The sequence below is a fragment of the Trichomycterus rosablanca genome, chromosome 15, assembly GCF_030014385.1.
Source record: "Trichomycterus rosablanca isolate fTriRos1 chromosome 15, fTriRos1.hap1, whole genome shotgun sequence".
Taxonomy (NCBI): Eukaryota; Metazoa; Chordata; class Actinopteri; order Siluriformes; family Trichomycteridae; genus Trichomycterus; species Trichomycterus rosablanca.
In genome coordinates, this window is record NC_086002.1 from 12512501 (window position 1) to 12532527 (window position 20027).

Genomic DNA, 20027 nt, shown 5'->3' on the forward strand with positions numbered 1-20027 from the left:
TGCAAGTGATTAATTTCTAATATCATAAATGAAGTTGAATTGAATCATTAAGAGTAATCAGTTAGTTACTCCACTGAATGTATGAGCCATTCATTCACATAGGTTGTCTCAATCTGCACACCCTTTTACTTGGACAGTAATTACTTTATTAATAGTGGACTAATTAGGCTTTGTATTTAGTATTAAAATTTAGGCTGTGGTTTAGGACACAGCATGGTGATTTGTGAGAATTATAGTCCGTAGTGACTTTCTGTGCTTATCAAACACAAATTGGGACCCAAATGTAAATTCAAATGAATTGTTCCAAGCTCTGTCTTTATTTAACATTATAATATACACTGATCAGCCATAACGGTAAAACCACCTCCTGGTTTCTACACTCACTGTCCTTTTTATCAGCTCCACTTACCATATAGAAGCACTTTATAGTGCTACAATTACTGACTGTAGTCCATCTGTTTCTCTACATACCTTTTTAGCCTGCTTTCATCCTGTTCTTCAATGGTCAGGACCACCATAGAGCAGGTATTATTTAGGTGGTGGATCATTCTCAGCACTTCAGTGACAATGACATGGTGGTGGTGTGTTAGTGTGTGTTGTGCTGGTATGAGTTAATCAGACATCAGTGCTGCTGGAGTTTTTAAATACTGTGTCCACTCACTGTCCACTCTATTATATTTACATTAATATTTTCGGCATTTAGCAGACGCTTTTATCCAAAGCGACTTACAGTACTGTGACTGTGTTTACGGTCTGAGCAATTGAGGGTTAAGGGTCTTGCTCAAGGGCCCAACAGTGGCAACCTGGCAGTGGTGGGGCTTGAACTGGCAACCTTTCGGTTACTAGTCCAGTACCTTAACCGCTAGGCTACAACTGCTCTATTAAATGTAAAGTAAGAGACGATCACTCATCTATTGCTGCTGTTTGAGTCGGTCATCTTCTAGACATTCATTAGTGGTCACAAGACGCTGCCCACGGGGTGCTGTTGGCTGGATGTTTTTGGTTGGTGGACTATTCTCAGTCCAGCAGAGAAAGTGAGGTGTTAAAAAACTCCATCAGCATTACTGTGTCTGATCCACTCATACCAGCACAACACACACTAACACACCACCACCATGTCAGTGTCACTGCAGTGCTGAGAATGATCCATCACCCAAATAAAACCTACTCTGTAGTGGTCCTGGGAGAGTCCTGACCATTGAAGAACAGCATGAAGGGAGGCTAACAAAGCATGCAGTGAAACAGATGGACTACAGTCATTAATTGTAGAACTACAAAGTGCTTCTATATGGTAAGTGGAGCTGATAAAATAAACAGTGAGTGTAGAAACAAGGAGGTGGTTTTAATGTTATGGTTAATCGGTGTACACACACCAAGCATTTTATTAGGTACACCAATCTGGTTGGTGCAATTACTATTTAATTATTTTATAAACTACACTTTAGAAACAAATGAACTTTGTGGGTATACAATTATTGACTGTAGCTGTCCTGTTGTCACCTCCGTGTACCACATTTATTAATAGAAAGGGACACCTCATCAGAAATTTATTGACCGGATGATTTTTGGGTGGTGTACCATACTTAGCGCTGAAATGACACTAACACAGTGATGACATAGTGGTGAGTGTTGTAAGAGTATCAGGTGCAGCAGTGTTGGGATTAAAAAAAAAATCAGTGTAGTGCATAGTGAATAGTGCTCCAAAAATATAAAGTCAACAGCATCCTGTGTACATAAAAACAGTAACTAGTCTTCAACTGTTCACCTACAACAAGTGCTAACAGGGTATGTGTTCCTAATAATGAAGCCAGTAGTTTAAATAGTATTTCAAATTTCCAACAACACTGCTGCACCTGATCCACTCATACCACTACCATGTTATTACCATGCTAATGTGATAGCACAGCTGAGTTGAGGATGGTTCTCAGATCCAAATCATCAGGTATACAGAGTAACAAATGAGCTACAGTCTGTTGTTGTATACCCACAACGTTTATCTGTAAGTTGGTGTAGGTTATAAAATAAATAATAATAGTGCCCAGTAAGTGTATTTAACACAGTAACTGTTACCAAGTTTCCACTGCCAGAAAGGAAACAAGTCTCTTCGTGTTTGACATTGATTGGCCATTGATTCACTGCTAATTTTTATGAAGTCAGTATTAAATCTGGTGTGAAGACAGGCTTTTGGGGTGTTTTCACACTTGCAATATTGGGTCAGACCCAAGTCTGTTTTGAATCCAAGTTGGATGTGTCTGTGCATGCAAAAGCAGTTTTCAAGCCTGGGTTCACTCTCAACTACCAAGCTTGGGTCATATCAAAAATAAGATTCTGGGTTTATATTGCGTCTTGTGTGAATGTCATTTTTTCCTAATGTGATTGTTTAAACATGCCACATTAATTTGTATTCAAAATTCTCCAATAGCCGGGAAATGTAATCTATGATAGAGGAATAAATCACCATATGTAACGTATTAATAGAAGAATAGAATGCCTTTATTTTCATATATAATTTTTTTTTAAATAAGGCTAAATACGTCAAATTTAAGGGAAACGTCGAGTTTAAAGGTACAATTTTCTTCATGAAGTGCGTCGTTTCAAAGATTTCAAGTTTAAGGGATGTCGAGTTACACAGTTATTTAGAGGCAAGCAGCAAAAGGAAGCAATAGACTGATTTAGTTAACTATAGTAAGAATAATAAAAAGTTTTTTTTTCTCTTTAATTTTGCTATTTTTTGCAACAAACATAAAGCTTGGATTCTGACTGTGTCTGAGAACACAGTCCTGCAGTGATTATACCCTCTTTCCTTCAGCTCTTTTGAAGGTAAAGTTTTAGCTGAGTTAAGGAGAAGCTTTGATAATTGCTGTAGAGTTTTATTTTCTCCCGGTTTACTGCATATATTGTTAATTAATCATGTACATTCAGTTATCTGGACTTGTAGAGTTTAGGCTTAATTTGTTGTCTCAAAACATTGCTTCTGACATTTATGAAATCCATTACAGTACTTTGTTTTGAAACACTGTTTAATAACCTGCCTAGATCAGTCTGACTCAATAATAAAATAACAGAGCAATACTTAAGATTGTTTCTATAAGAAGCTTAGATAATTGCTGTAGGGTTTTATTTTCTTCTGGTTCACTGCATATGTTTTTAATTCATCACGTAATGTATTTTCGTCAGTTGGAAGCCTAATTAAGATCAAGTTACAGAATGTTAATGATGATGCTCTAGAACTGCTGAGAAATATTTAATTGGGAGTTTTAAAGATTGTTAAATTAAGCATAATGACGTCTAACCGGAGCTGTTTGATTTGAACCATAGACATTTTCTCGGGTATATTTGCTGTAAACACAAGGAATGTTGATGTAAAAACACTGAAAATTTTAAGATAACGGTATGCAGTCCCCTGAATATTACAACCCCAAATCAGAAAAATTTGGGACAGCATGAAAAATGCAAAAAAATATTTATTTCATTTGTTAATAAACATCCATTCCTGCATTTCAGGCCTGCAACACATTCCAAAAAAAGTTGGGACAGTAAAGCATTTACCATTTTGTAATGTTGCTTTTCCTTTTCACCACACTTAAAAGACTTAAAAGACTTGGAGGAGACCAAGTGATTTAGTGTTTCAGCTTTTCTTTTGTCCCATTCTTCCTGCAAACACGTCTTAAGATCTGCAACAGTACGGGGTCGTCGTTGTCACATTTTTCGTTTCAAAATTCTATCTATTGGGGACAGGTCAGGACTGCAGGCAGGTCAGTCCAGTACTCGTACTCTCTTCTTCTGCAGCCATGTCTTTGTAATGTGTGCAGCATGTGGTTTTGCATTGTCTTGTTGAAAAATGCTGGACATCCCTGGAGGAGATGACGTTTTGAAGGCAGCATACGTTGCTCTAAGATCTCAATGTACTTTTCTGCATTAATTCTGCCATCACAGAAGTGTAAAATTAACTTAACAGCCCCATACCATGACAGACCCTGGCTTTTGGACTTGTTGCTGATAACAGTCTGGATGGTCTTTCGGTTTTCATCTTTGGTCCGAAGCACACAGCCTCCATTTTTTCCAAAGAAGGCCTGGAATGCTGATTCATCTGACCACAATACACGTTTCCACTGTGTGATGGTCCATCCTAGATGCCTCCAAGTCCAGAGAAGTCGATGCCACTTCTGGACATGGTTAACATAAGCTTCTTTTTCGCACAGTAAAGTTTGAATTGGCATTTGTGCATGTAACTCTGTATTGTAGTGCTTGACAAAAGGAATTTATAAGTTTGCCAAAGTAATCCCTCACCCATGTGGTTATATCAGCTATTGTTGAGTGGCGGTTGTTGATGCAGTGCCGTCTGAGGGATCGAAGATCACAGGCGTTCAGCTTAAGCTTGTGCCCTTGACCTTAACACACTGAAATTCCTCCCGATTCCTTGAATAGTTTAATGATATTATGCACTGTAGAGGGAGAAATATGCAAATCCCCTCCAATCTTTTTTTGAGGTTCATTGTTCTGAAACATTTTAATAATTTTCTCACACATTTGTTGACAAACTGGAGATCCTCTGATCATTTTTGCTTATCAAAGACTCTTTCCTGGATGCTGATTTTGTATCAAACCATGATTACAATCACTGTTGACATCACTTGTTTGGAATCACATCATTATTTTGTTTTTTCACCTCATTACTAGCCCTAAATTGCCCCTGTCCCAACTTTTTTTGGAATGTGTTGCAGGCCTGAAATGCAGGAATGGATGTGTATTAAAAAAATGAAATGAAGTTGAACAGACAAAACATGAAATATCTCAGGTTCAAACTGTCTGCAATCAAATAAAAGTCAAAGTAAATGTAAGGAACACTGCATTTTTATTTTATTTGCATTTTTCATACTGTCCCAACTTTTTCTGATTTGGGGTTGTATATATTATTGCCAGTATTCTTAAAACTACAAGCCAAAGTCAACCAGAATTAGGAAAGCCTGTTAATACCTTGCTTTGTATAGAAGGGGGATTTTTCTGTGTACACTAACATTTCTATGAGGCTTTTAATGACAGTCAAAAGCAACCCTTCATCATATGGCATATGGCACCCTGTGTAAGTAAATCTGGACAAAAGTATTGGGACACACCTTTTAATTTTCTTGTGCATCAAGTGCCCAGCCATACAAAAGCTCTTTAATCTAAATGGGCACAAATTCCCACAGACATTCTTTTCTGTAAGTTCTGTAAGAAGCCTTCTCAGAAGATTGGCTGTTATAGCTATTTAAAAAAGATCACTTTGCAGTCACACTATTTTGATACCATTTGCTTTTGAAATGTTCAACAAGGTCTTGATCAGGTGTGCAAATACTTTTGGCCCAATTGTGTATTTCACTTCTTAAATGATTAAAGCTTTTTAAACTGCATTTCATCTGCATTTTATGTGCAACTAGTAGGTGGTATTAGGCACAGTTTGCCTGATTAATGCAAGTGAATGCAGATTGCAGTTCCACATTGCACAGATGCCCGCTGCATCTCTTCACCTCGGTACATTTATCCATCAGTGTGTGTCCATAATGGAAAACTAATTGCAGGGTTTTACCACTACGTGCTATGTGGTTGTCATATCCATGTGAAATACAGTCTGACCGGGACATTGCTTTCAGAGAGAGACATTATTAGGCTGCTAACAAAACCAGAGCTTTCACACCACAGTTATTGTTCTAATGGGTGCTGCTAACATTCAAATAGCTTTAATCCAATTCCCCAGGTGGCTGCATGATTTTCTATTATAATTAGCATATGATTTCTGAAAAGTGGAGAAAAATAATGGCTTTTGGCTCAATTAAAATCACAATAGGCAAGTCAAGCCAAACATCATTTACCTTGATTGAAAAATAATGAAAAACTATACTTAAGCATGGACTAGGCTGATTAGCTATTCATCTTTGTCTGATTTTGGAACAGGCTGCTAGGATGACGACCCTTCATCATAAGAATGTTGTTTCTGAAGTCTTTATTGCACCTTAGTGCTCAGCTAGTAATTAGCTTGTGTGTTAGCCATATAACTTTAGCAAAATAAGTAAGGTTAAATGAGGCATTGTTATGTTTACTAGTAAAATGTTGGTATATTAGAATTTTGGGTCGTTTTTCCTGTTATATGAGAACACAAACATGGTGGGGGTAAAAAGAGCTGAACAAAATAAACAGTATGCTTGTATCTCTGTCTTGATCCTAGTAAAGGTCTTAGTGGTAAGCATGGACTTCGCAGAAAACTGAGTATAAGAAGGTATAAGTCCCGTGCATTGTGCCGTATTAACTTGGAATGCTAGACTGATTAATAACTGCATGAATGACTGATAAATTACCATTTTAATATTTCGCAGTCAGTTGAAAAGGTTGTCTCAAAATTTTGCTTCTGACATTTATGAAATCCATTACTTTGTTTTGAATAACTTGCCTAGATCAGTCTGATACAATATTAAAATAACAGAGCAATATTTGCTCAGAATATTTCAAAGAAGCATTTATCATCCACACCAAGATCTCTGAGTCCTTAAATACATGATTTTGCTGCAATGTTTCTCAAAAGCTGTATTACGATAATAGCCAGCCAGAGGTCACACATTTCATCACCCTAAACTACTGGGTAGAAGATGCATTTGTATCCCCCCATTGATAATTTGACATTAAAAATTCTATGAACTGGTGTATGGACAAAGCCAGTTGGAATTGATCTTCCCAGCAGAATTGCTTGAGCCACAGTTAATAATGATGCAGTTATTCGACTTCATGTGTCTAAATTGGTGAGGGTCTGACTGATACAGCAGACCATGGAGATGCTAAATGGCAGCATATTAATTATGGAGGAACAAAAGGTCAAATCCAAATTAAATAATTATTTTAAAAAAGCTAGCACTGATGTTTTAACATAATGATCATATTCATCAGTATCCACCTATGATCTGCCATCTGGACATGTTTTCTAAATAAGCTCAATCTTTAAAAAAGCTAAAATTAAGTTAAATAGTGATATAGACGTTTATGCTGTGGTGATGTAGTGTTGATTCAATGTTTTAGATTTGCTGTGTTCTTTCAATTTATCTGAAATATTTGTTGGTAAATTGATTTTCAGGCTTAGTCCCTTATGATGATTCTGAAAGCATTTTAAACCAACTTTTATTTATTTTTATTTTGTTTATTTTGCCTGTTGCTTGTGATCAAGTAATTCACTTAATAAATGTTTTAAATTGATTAGTATAGTTTAGTATACTTAGTACAGGATGTTATATTATAGTATAGTGTATTATAATGTAGTATAGTACATTATAGTATAGTATAGTGTAGTATAATATAGTATAGTATAGTATAGTATATTAGATTATAGTATAGTGTAGTATATTAGATTATAGTGTAGTATAGTATATGAAAGTATAGTATAATGTAGTATAATGTGGTATAGTGTAGTATAGTATAGTATATTAGATTATAGTGTAGTGTAGTATAATGTAGTATAGTGTGGTGTAGTATAGTATACTAATTATTATATAATTAGTAGAGTACTATAATAATTATTATAGTATAATATAGTATAGTAAAGTAGATTATAGTATAGTAGATTGTACATTGTAGTATAGCGTTGTATAGTGTAATATATTATATTATAGTATAGTAGATTATAGTATAGCGTTGTATAGTGTAGTATAGTATATTATAGTATAGTATAGTAGATTATTGTATAGTGTAGTATAATATAGTATAGTATATTATAGTATAATATAGTATAGTAGATTATAGTATAGTATATCAGATTATAGCATAGTGAAGTATAGTATAGTATAGTATAGTATAGTATAGTATAGTATAGTATAGTATAGTATAGTATAGTGTAGTTAGGACAGATGTAAGAGAAATGTATTTGTTTGTCGTTGTGGGATTTTATCCAGCTTTCCAACACTGACATTGACTGAGGATTTTGTGGCATGCTTGCACAATCAGAGCTGCATGATCAAGGTCACTGTAAGATCAGTCTGTACCATACCGGCTTTATTTATTTCAGTTCTTACTCAAATCCTAGTTTGCCCCTGATCCTGCCTGCGCCAACGCATTCCATTCAGAGTGAGATGTTTCATCCAACAGATAAATACAAAAGCATAACAAATATCAATAAATTATTTTCACAATTTCCATTTGTCCTTAATTATGGCAGAATGGCTGCCAATTTTTTTTTTTTGCATTTCCCTTGGTTTTAAATGTGTCCTAAAAGCGCAGAGCATGTACCAGCTCATATGTATGCCCTTAGTGGCTATAAAGGAAACTAAATTCACAGGATACCAAATGCTGAACATAATGTAAAAATTCAGATGAGAAAAATCAAACTGAAATCTTTTACAGGGGAAATAAAATTTCAACCAAAACTTACAATAATGTGGTTGCAGAAATATGCACACCCTTAAACTAATACTTTGTTGAAGCACCTCCTGATTTGATGACAGCATTCATTCTGGGTAGGAGTCTATCAGCATGGCACATCTTAACTTGGCAATGTTTGCCCACTCTTCCTTTCAAAAGCGCTCAAAAACTGTCTTATTGCAATCGCATCTCCTGTGCACATCCCTTTTCATGTCACCCTACAAATTTCAATTGGATTCAGGTCTGGGCTCTGACTGGGCCATTTCAAAACTTAAAGCCATTCTGTTCTTTTGTTGATGTGGCTGTGCTGAAAGCTGAAATTCCTCTTGATCTTCAGCTTTTTAGCAAAAGCCTAAAGGTTTTGTGCCAAAATTAACTTATATTTGAAATGGTTCATAATTCGCTTCACCCTGACTAAAGCCCCAGTTCCAGCTGAAGAAAAACAGACCCAAAACACAATGCTGCCTACACCATACTTCACTGTAAATATGGTGTTCTTTTGGTGATGCACAATGTAGTTTTTGCATCAAACATACCTTTTGGTTGCTCAGGTGGCTCAGCAGTAAAATCCGCTAGCACACCAGAGCTGGGATTTCGAATACATCTGGCTGGGCTGGGCGGCTATATGAACCACGTTTGGCTGTTGTTCATACAGGGTTAGGGAGCCTGAGAGGGACCTCATAACTGAAGCAATTACGACCTAATTAGTGTCACGTTGTGTACTGACTACTATTAAACTTGAGTTTGAATGTGATTTGTTAAATTCTAATTCATACAGTTATGAGAGAGTGTGCATACCTTATGCAACCTAATTAAACCTAAATAGTTCCCCTTTAAACAATTATACTTTGTTTAACATCACAAATACCTGTCATTTTAACAGAAGTGTATAGAACAAGTGTGTAGAAGAGTGTATATCTATTATACTGTATATCATTATAATTACTATTATTATGCAAATTTGGCAAACATTCCTAGGCTTTTGATTCCCCTCTTCTTGTATTAGCTGTCTGAACAGACTCCTCCACACGCAACCCTCTGAATCAGTTCTGCATTGCTTGCTGAAAAATTATTAGTTTTTTGCTGCCTAATATGTAACAACTGGTAGATTTTTATTTTCTTGTAACGTGATGCCAGTCTAACAAGCGCTTGTTTTCTTTGAAAGCTAAAAATCATTTAAATGTATTTACACTACAGTGAATGCAACTTGGAAACAACACTACTACTTTTTCCTCCTACATTCTCTCACTATATTGCTCTTCTTATTCTTTTACTATGGTCTCTCAGTCAGAAGCTGAGTTTTAAAGACCGGGTGAGGATGGCCAGTCCTCGTGGGCAGACCTTTAAATGCAGACAGACATCAGTGACAGACCGACGGTCCCCTGGCGCTGAGATCAACGCCGACGGATCCAGTCCAGTCAAAGTACAGAAGAGTTGGAGCTTCAATGATCGCACTCGCTTCAGACCCTCCCTACGGCTTAAAAGCCAGTCCCGCTCCACTACGGATGGTAAGACTACAAATGAATGTGACCAGTTCTAACTTCCATTTATTGTAGGTGGTTGTTTATAAAGACTAGATTATTTGTGGTGCCACTTTTTTCAGTAACACATATGCATTTTATATTCTTGCCAAATTTATAAACACTTGCCTAGTCTAGAAAATGTGCTTAATTTCACGGACCTCATTTTTCAAAAATCACAGATTTCACATAAATGACCCCCCCAACTCTCATCAACAGAATTGGTTGGGAGTTTTCTAAACTTTGTTACACAAGTAGTGTTTTTAACTGCTTTACACTTTTTCTCCTGACTTTAGTGCATCCAATTACCCAATTGCATTACGTTTCCTCTCTACTGATGCCAATCCCCACCCTGATTGAGAAGAGCGAGACTGACACACGCTGCCTCCAACACGTGTGCAGTAGCCGACTTCATCTTTTCACCTGCACGAGACGTGTTCATATGCGGATCAGCTTTGTGTACGGAGAGCCACACCCTGATCACACATTATCCTTTGACTAATGTGTCAATCAGCCAGCAGAGTTCGTAATTCCATCAGTCATGAGGAATCCCCGTCCTGCTTCCATCCTGCATGAACAGCAGCTACTCATTGTTCATATAGGCGCCCGGATGGCAGAGCTGAGTTTTGATCGCTAGGACTGCCTCACAGTGCAAATTAACCAGTAAATGTGAGGCAATTGAATGCTACATGAATGAAAAACGTTAAATCGCTAAACACAAACCTTAAATTTTGAATTTCACGGCAAATTACATATTACAGTCTGTGACTCGATTTTCACGTCAATGAATTAGGTAGAGCCTTAGTTATATTAATGCATAAGTTAAACATTAACCTTATTATATAAGTTAACAATATTGAAGTAAGAATACAGTGAACAAACCTTTGTCTGCTGTACATCCTGAAGCGCTCTATAAGAACTCTTATCTGGTGAAAAAATGCAGCCGTCTTTATGCTTTATGCTTAAGTCTGTCGGCCCGCAAACTGGGATGCAAAAAAGTTGTATAAAAACTAAATCCTGATACACTTTCAAGCGTCCTCGAGGAACTGAAGCAGAAACCATGGTCGTCACCCTGTACGGTTTGGATCAGTACATCTCCTACACAGAGATATATAGCTCAAAGGAGAACTAGAATGTAAAAGAGGCATCTCATGTTTTCCTGGCTGAGGAGGAGGCTTTGGTTTTGGTTTGGCTAGAAAATGTGGTAAATATAGACTTTGCCCACTTTTTTACTGAATCGTTTGTTGGAAATGAACAACAGTAACAATGTAGATTGAAGCAAATATATAAAAATCTGTATGTAAATATATTTAATGAAAAAAGAGTAAGGTCGGCTGTCAGTATTTTTTGGCTAAACCCAAGAAATGTGACTTATTTTGCTAAATACTCACTCACTGTCTTAAACGCTTATCCAATTAGGGTCGCGGGGGGTGCTGGTGTCTATCCCAGCTTTTCAATGGGCGCAAGGCACACAGTAACACCCTGGACAGGGCAGACACACACACACATACACACACCCATTCACCTATATGGCAATTTAGTGTCTCCAATTAACTTGACTGCATGTTTTTGGACTGGGAGGAAACCGGAGCTCCATGCAACATGCAAACTCCGAACAGAAAGGACCCGGGCCGCCCCACCTGGGGATCAAACCCAAGACCTTCTTGCTGTGAGGTAACAGTGCTACCCACTGAGCCACCGTGCCACCCCTAGCTAAATACTGTTCTTAATATAAAAAAAAGTACTAGTACTAGTTAACTTTCCATGTTTGCTTTTTTTTATATCTCACTTTTATTTTATTCTTTGTCTAGTTGCTACTTCTTATTTTTAAGAGTTTCTCTGGTCTGCTTTTACACATCTCTACGCTTATTGATCTCCAGACTGCACTTTCAGAATGATTTCTTTTTCACTTGAAATAAGTGTGAATGATCCATGTCTAATGCATATGGAGTTTGACTCTCGCTGGTACGCCATATGGCACCACCACCACACTCCTACTAGGACGAGGCTGATGAATGTTCATGCCTTTAACCAGAAGCACTTTCCACCCATGAGTATAAGAATGTTTTAGAGTAAGAATGTAAAATGAATTATTTTTGCTATAATTAAAGTTTTGGGGCGGGTTTTTGTTGTACTTTTTGTGTCTATATGTAAAATTACTGCTACTTATAACCATTTGTCTTTAAATGTACAAGTTTGATTTTAATAAAAAAGCAATAACATTTAAATGCCAATAAATGATCTAAATAGTACCTGTATTGGAAATCAGCTGACATGTGTGTGCTTGTGTGTTGGAACAGGTGAGACCAATATGTTAGCAGAAGAGGGTTTTGACGAGAAGGGCTGTCACTGTGAAATCTCTGCTGAGGACTTGTTGCCGGCAGTAAAAACAGTTATCCGTGCAGTCAGGTAAAACACACACACACACACACACACACACACACACACACACACACACACACACACACACACACACACACATATATATATATATATATATATATATATATACATGGCCAATCATGTCTGAATGTACACACATGACTGGCCGAAAGCCGTGCCAGGAATTTTGATCTGGAACACTGGAACCAAGTTGTAGTGGGTTAGCGTAATGCACTGCTGCATCCCCCATGCACCCTAGTGCACAAATATTGCATGATTTAAAGGGGTTCACACAGTGTATACATAGCAAAACGCATATATGTAACATGTTATTATACCAGACAATTTGACACTTATTTGTGTGGTTTTGACATTACTTGTGCTTCTATTGGGGAAGTTGTCTGTTGGTTCTTTTTTTGGAGCTTTTGTCACAGTTCTGGCAACCCTGATCAATTAGAGGTTCAGAACATTAAAGAGAAGCTAAAAAAATATTTATTGATATTGGCAACACTTGATCACAAGTATGGGGAGGTGCTATAAAAAAAAACTTTATTTATTAACTACAGTTTTTATTTGGCTTTTTAAATTCACTATTTTGGTGTCAAAAGCATTTTCAGCTCTGCCTAGTGCACCACAATCAGTTGGTGTTAGCAGGTGCAATTTGCGTGCTAAGATTCAAATTAGTAAACTGAACGCTAATGTGAATATGAATGCTAATATAAATAGGCCTACGTATCTAGATGGCAGATTGTGCAGATTTAAACGTCAAACTCATAAATGGAGCCCTTAGTGTTTCTCCATGAATTGTCAATAGTAGTGAAGAGACTAGGTGCTAGTTGTCGTTTTTACAATGAGGAACTGAAACTGTTCTGTAATACCAGTGGCTGTTTCAATATCACTCATTTGCATAAGTGATTTTTAATAGCAGCTGTCGGTCAGTTCAGAGTTTTATATTAACACATTGCAACTCTGTGTGGATTTGAAGAGTTCATGGTGCTGTTCGACCCGCTCTTGGCAGTTTAGCTGTTGTGACTTGTGTGCTGAGGTGTTTTTGTAGCAGCTCGCCAGCCTTGAACCCTGGCTGTGTGTGGGTGTTAAAATAAGAGAAATGGCAGGAGATAGATCCCTGCCTGAGGCTTTTACATGCTATCAAACCTGCAGATGGCTAGTTTTTTTGTAATTGTACAATATTTATGGTAATGACTGCGTTCGGTTTTTAAATAAACAAATTTCCAAATGTTGTTCCAGCAGCTGCCAGACATGTATTGCTTGTTTTTTTTTTTCTCTATTTCGTCATGACTTGGGCATCACTGCTCCCTACTGTCCTGAATATAAAAGTACAGTATAACAACATGCTTGCCTGTCCTTCACCAATACTGTATACTGCATGTGGCCTAGTAGTGTTGCATTGTGGAAATAAATGCAGTGCATCAATTTAAATGCATAGACACAATTTTTATTATATTTAATACAATATATTGCAATTCATTTTAACAATGTCTTACTAAAATTTTAATATCTACACTCACTGTCCATTTTATCAGCTCCACTTACCATATAGAAGCACTTTGAAGTTATACAATTACTGACTGTAGTCCATCTGTTCCTCTACATACCTTTTTAGCCTGCTTACACCCTGTTCTTCAATGGTTCAGTCCCCCACAGGACCACTACAGTGGAGGTATCATTTAGGTGGTGGATGATTCTCAGCACTGCAGTGACACTGACATGGTGGTGGTGTGTTAGTGTGTGTTGTGCTGGTATGAGTGGATCAGACACAGCAGCGTTGCTGGAGTGTCCACTCACTGTCCACTCTGTTAGACACTCCTGCCTAGTTGGTCCACCTTGTAAATGTAAAGTCAGAGACAATCGCTTATCTATTGCTGCTGTTTGAGTTAGTCATCTTCTAGACCTTCATCAGTGGTTACAGGATGCTGCCCATGGGGCGCTGTTGGCTGGATGTTCTTTTGGTTGGTGGACTATTCTCAGTCCAGCAGTGACAGTGAGGTGTTTAAAACTCCATCAGCGGTGCTGTGTCTTATCCACTCATTCCAGCACAACACACACTAACACACCACCACCATGTCAGTGTCACTGCAGTGCTGAGAATGATCCACCACCCAAATAATACCTGCTCTGTAGTGGTCCTGGGAGAGTTCTGACCATTGAAGAACAACATGAAAGGGGGCTAACAAAGCATGCAGAAAAACAGATGGACTACAGTCAGTAATTGTAGAACTACAAAGTGCTTTTATATGGAAAGTGGAGCTGATAAAATGAACAGTTTGTGTAGAATCAAGGAGGTGGTTTTAATGTTATGGCTGATCGGTATATATCAATTATATGAAATATTTTAATGCTTTCAACATTTGAAGGCCTGTGCTTGTTCCAGCATGGCCGCGGCCCCTGTGCACAAAGAGAGGTACATGAAGATGAACTTGATTGACAAGCTGGGTTTGAACTCCTGAGTCCTGACCACAGTCCCGCTGACTACCTTTGGAATGAATTGTAATGTTAATTGCGATCCAACATCACTGATTGTATGGGCCCAAATGTCTACAGACAAATTACAGAATTCTGTAGAAAGCCTTCTCAGAATTGTGGAGGCTGGTACAGGTGCATATTAACACCCATGGGTTTGGAATAGGATGTCCAGCTAGGTGATTATATAGTGTTTGTGTTGAAGCTGAATACACTCGTCTCATGATTGCCCACCTGCCAACAACAATGAAGTTCAGTCAGTTGACGTATTTCATGTGGCTGATATTGATTGTGAGAGAAAATCTAAATGAAATGAATAGCCTAAAGCAATGCGTTATAACACCATGCTTTATGAAAGTCTCCTGCTTCCCTATCTGCATCTCAGACCACCCAAAGTTTTACTTAGTAAATTCATTTTTTAAAGCATATTCCCCCTCATCCTGCTGAGTTCTAAACTTCATGTGGTATAACTCCTCCCTGTGTGTGCTTTTTATGCAGGATAATGAAGTTCCATGTTGCGAAGAAGAAGTTTAAAGAGACGCTGCGTCCGTATGACGTGAAGGATGTGATTGAACAGTACTCAGCAGGGCACCTGGACATGTTGTGCCGGATAAAAAGCCTGCAGACCAGGTAATACACACACGGCAGCAAAACGCAGCCGGTTTTTACATACATTGCAGATTATAAATTACCAGACTTACCAGGAACCTGGGGAAATATTCCAGTATGTAACATGTATAGTTAGCGTAGATTATTTTTATTATTATTACCAATTATGGAATGCTATTTAAAGGACCCTTAACAGAGCAGCATTTCCCATTAAAGGGTTAAGTACCTGGTCTTAAAATGTGTAATAGCTACATCTCTTAAAATGTGTGATAGGTGGATCAACAACTCTGAACACCCCTAGGTCTGGATTAGGAAGTAAGTAAATGTGGGTGGCACCAAGATGGATCACAGCCCTTTCCTCTATTCCTGTCTTGTGTTTCTGGCTGGCACTGGGCCCACTGCGATCCTTTTCAGGACCAATACGTTACTGCAAAAAATAAATGACTCTTTAATTCTGTTTAAAGGAGGAGGCTAGGTGATGCAGCATTATGAGTGCTGCACAGCACCGGGTTCCTGTGAACCCAGGCTTAATCTTCGGCTTTAGTCACTATGTGATATGTCTGGCCTGTTTGCCCTGTGTTTGTTTCCTCCCACCTTTTAAAATGTGTCAGCAGTTTGATTGACTTAAATAAAAGAGATACGACTGTAGATATAAATAGATATAAATATATCAGTAAATAAATTAGTAAATTATGACCTAGCATGAGTTGTCGCCCTGTCTGGGGTGTAGTCCTGTCCTGCACTAGTGTTTTATGTAGACCTGATAAGTATAATGATCTAGGATCATCTACAGCCAATGGAATACCTTGTATATAAATTGTACAGTAAAGTGTACAGTACAATGAAAATACAGTATAAGGGTCAGAGCCATTGTACAGCACCCCAGCAGCCAACAGGGTCCAACAGAGGCTGCATGCCAGAACCAGGATTCAAACCCACAACCTTCCAATTTGTATTCCACAGTTATACCCACTAGGCTATCACTCAGGAGTAAGCCGTTTTTAAATATAAACAACTTTGTTACATTTTATAAAGGTGCCATTAAAAAAACAGATCTGATTTTTAGATGCAAAGCACCTCTGATCTAACTTGTAACCCATTCACTCTTAAACTCACAGTTGTTGGGTGGAAGTTTCTCCACAATTGTGAGCTGTTGGCATTGTAACTACTCTTGTACCTCACATACAGTACCTGTTAAGCTTAACTGTGTGTATATGTTTCAGGGTGGATCAGATCTTGGGAAAAGGTCAAATACCTGTAGATAAGAAACTAAGGGAGAAGCTGCTGTCTGATGGCGATCTGCTGGACGATGTCAGTATGCTGGGCAGAGTGTGTAAAGTTGAGAGGCAGGTGAGTTGGGATTGTCACTGGCAGGGTGACGCCAGAGCAATTTTTAAGTATGAACTGCTGTTTTCATTAAATTCATAACAAACACATAATCAACAGTCCAGGCCAAAAAAAGGGAACCTTTGAGCTAATGACTTCTCTATAAGAATTGTAGAATTTTAGAAATGTATGAATGCATTTCTACAAACATGGCTTTTAGTCAATATCACAACCTGTTCAAAAAATGGAAAAAATTAAGTAGTATTACTAGTCTTCCTAGAAGCAGGCAACCTGCATAGATCACACATAGAGCACAATTTTCAAGGTGTTGTAACAGTGTTTGGGGTGTATGAGGCACACACAACTCAACAGACCTTATATTAATTGTAAAAAACTGTCATCAACCTTACATAATGATATATTGCATGTATTTTCCTTTTTGAATGCACTGTGTTTTTGGGTCAGGCTGATAGAAAGAAATGGGCATGAAATAATGGCACTCACACAACACACAACACTTTCCCCCAATTTTCTCCCCTAATCTAGTCATATCCAATTACCCTGATTGCGTTACGCTTCACCTCCACCGATACAACCCTCCACTGCTGACTGAGGAGCTTCGCAACTGACACACGCCCCCTCCGACACGTGCACAGTACCGACTGCCTCTTTTTACCTGCATAAGGCGCGTTCATATGCGGATCAGCCTTGTGCACGGAGAGCCACACCCTGATCAGCATTATTCCCCAACTTTGCGCAGGTTATGAGGAACCCTGGTCCAGCTCATCCCACCCTGAACAACAGCCAATCATTGTTCATATGGCCATCCAGCCCAGCCGGATGGCAGAGCCAAGATTTTATACAATGTATTCAAAATCCCAGCTCTGGTGTGCTAGTGTTTTACCGCTGCGCCACTTCAATGATGTTTTCTCTATTTTTCTTTAATGATTTCACATTGTACACATTTCAGATAATCAGAAGAACATTTGTTAAAGGGCTTAAAACATTCTCACATCTTTAATTTAGGGCACGTTTACATCATAGTATTGTAGTTTGGGGCTTCTTTGCAACCATGAAACCTTTACACATTGTAATCTTTTAAGTAAAATCCTTATTCCAAAATCTCTACAAACATCTATTGATCTACATATATTACCAGATTCTTTTTTTGCCATGACTTGTTTTATTGTGCATTTAAAAGCATCCAATTTTCTTTTGTAGGTGCAGTCTATTGAATCCAAGCTTGATTCCTTGCTGGACGTCTACAGACAGGTCCTGCATAAGGGTAACACCTCCTCCCTTGCCCTGTCTCCTCTGCCTCTGTTCGAGCTCCCACAGACACCAGACTACAGTCCGGTCTTCAGCAAAGACCTGTCCTCGCCCTCACAATTTAGCCACCTGAGTAGCTCCAACTTCCCCCGGGGCTTTCATCTCTTTGTTGCTCCCAATGACTTCAACCTCAATTCAGCTGGATCCCCTACTGTAGAAGACAAGTCTAAGTCTGCTTCTTCATTTTGCCCCTCCCCTCTCCAGCCTTTTACCACACCGACCTCAGATGGACCACCTGTTTTTACGCCCAACAACATTGGTGGGGTGCATTTTCCAAGACTGGCCAGTCCTCCTCCACCGCCTACATTGGCCACCCGGTTTCAACTCCCCTTGTTTCCAAGTCAGTCAGGGCAGGTGAATAATGGGTCAACGCCCCCTCAGTCCAGCCCTCCTGATCATAACCCACCCTTATATTCAGCAAAAACCAAGCAGGACTTTGGCTTGAATTCAGAAAATGGACCCAACACCAAAGAGGATGCCTCCTGGAGGAGAAACATAAGTGTGGAGATGGAGATGGACCCGTTATTGTCGTCTAAACAAGATGGCAGGGATTCATCAGCTGGAAAGTGTTTCTCAGTTCAGGACCTTATTCCAGAGGTCGACGGACGGCATAGTCTGTCAGCCAGCAGCAGCCAGGATTCTTCGGCAACGGACAACGACATGGGGCTGGGCGGCTGGGCCGAAGCTGATCTGTTCATCACAGATGGAGACATGGAAAACCCAGTTCAGACTCGAAATACAGGTTTTAGCTTTCTAGCTCAGCCTACAGCTGATGCCGGTTTCTCTTCGGAGCATCTGAGGACAGGGGCAGTGGCGCCCAATGTGGGTGGTACCAAGCCGTTCAGTATGCCACATGTTCGACTGAAATAATCCTAAAAAGTGACGGGATTAATTTACAGACTTAATTTTAATGAATAACATAAAGCTTTCTTAAGAGCTTGGTCTTATTTTTAAGTATTTTATTTTTTAAGAAGGGAAAATGAAGTTTTTCAAAAAAAAAGATTGAATTGGGGGGCGGGGTGTTTTTTTATTTTTATTTTATAATTTGTTGTTGAGGACATTATTTAACGAAGGAGTATTTCATAAGTCAACCTTACATAATGATATATTGCATGTATTTTCCTTTTTAAATGCACTGTGGTTTTAGGTCAGGCTGATGGAAAGAAATGGGCAAACCATTATCTGAAATAACTGCACTTGCACAACACAGAGTCCATTTTTCTATAATGTTTAATCCTTTTGTCTGTAATAAGAGCAAAATGGATATAATTTGGTTTCACATTGTACACATTTGAGCTTACTGGAGAAACATTTGTTAAAGGGCTTAAACATTCTCTTATCTTTGGCCGCTCAGGTGGCGCAGTGGTAAAAACACACGCTGGAACCAGAGCTGGGATCTCGAATACATCGTATCGAATCTCAGCTCTGCCTACCGGCTAAGGCTGAGCGGCCACATGAACAACGATTGCTCTCTCCCATGACTGGTGCAATTATGACCTCTGCTGGTCATAATTGATTGATGATGGTGATTGATTGATGGCGCCTGCACAGAGATGAGAAAAGAGTGCTCTCATGGTGTGTCTCTCTGTACACAACGCTGAGCTGCACTGCACTCGTCAAAGTGCAGGTGATAAATTGCATACGGCATGCTGCCCACGTCCCGGAGGAAGCGTGGGTTAACTTTGTTCTCCTCAATCAGAGCAGTGATCGGTATTGGTGGAGAGGAAGCATGATGCAATCGGGCAAGTGGACGCACTAAAAAGGGAGAAAAAGGGGGAGAAAATGCATAAACAAAATGTATATATATATACTATTTAAAAAAAACATTCTCTCATCTTTCACTTACAGCCTGTTTACGCTGCCATTGTTTGGTGAAAACCAATCGAATTTCTCCTTTAGTTTTGTTGTGAACACTCCACCAATAATCATTGGGCACAGTAGACAACTAAACTTCCATCTGGCAACCAGAGTGAACCTTGTTTCTGGTATTATGATCCTAAG

At 38.7% G+C, this 20027-nt stretch overlaps 1 protein-coding gene across 1 annotated transcript in view; it reads left to right on the forward strand.

Moving 5' to 3' along the window:
- Positions 1-18990, forward strand: part of kcnq5b (potassium voltage-gated channel, KQT-like subfamily, member 5b) — a 170924-nt gene extending 151934 nt beyond the window's left edge. Inside the window, exons 9-14 of the mRNA XM_063009305.1 lie at positions 9667-9887; positions 11491-11496; positions 12218-12308; positions 15261-15392; positions 16595-16721; positions 17919-18990. Of these exons, the coding sequence (XP_062865375.1) occupies positions 9667-9887; positions 11491-11496; positions 12218-12308; positions 15261-15392; positions 16595-16721; positions 17919-18896 (1555 nt within the window). The 3' untranslated portion in view covers positions 18897-18990. The remainder of the gene's footprint in view (positions 1-9666; positions 9888-11490; positions 11497-12217; positions 12309-15260; positions 15393-16594; positions 16722-17918) is intronic.
- Positions 18991-20027: the final 1037 nt, after the last annotated feature.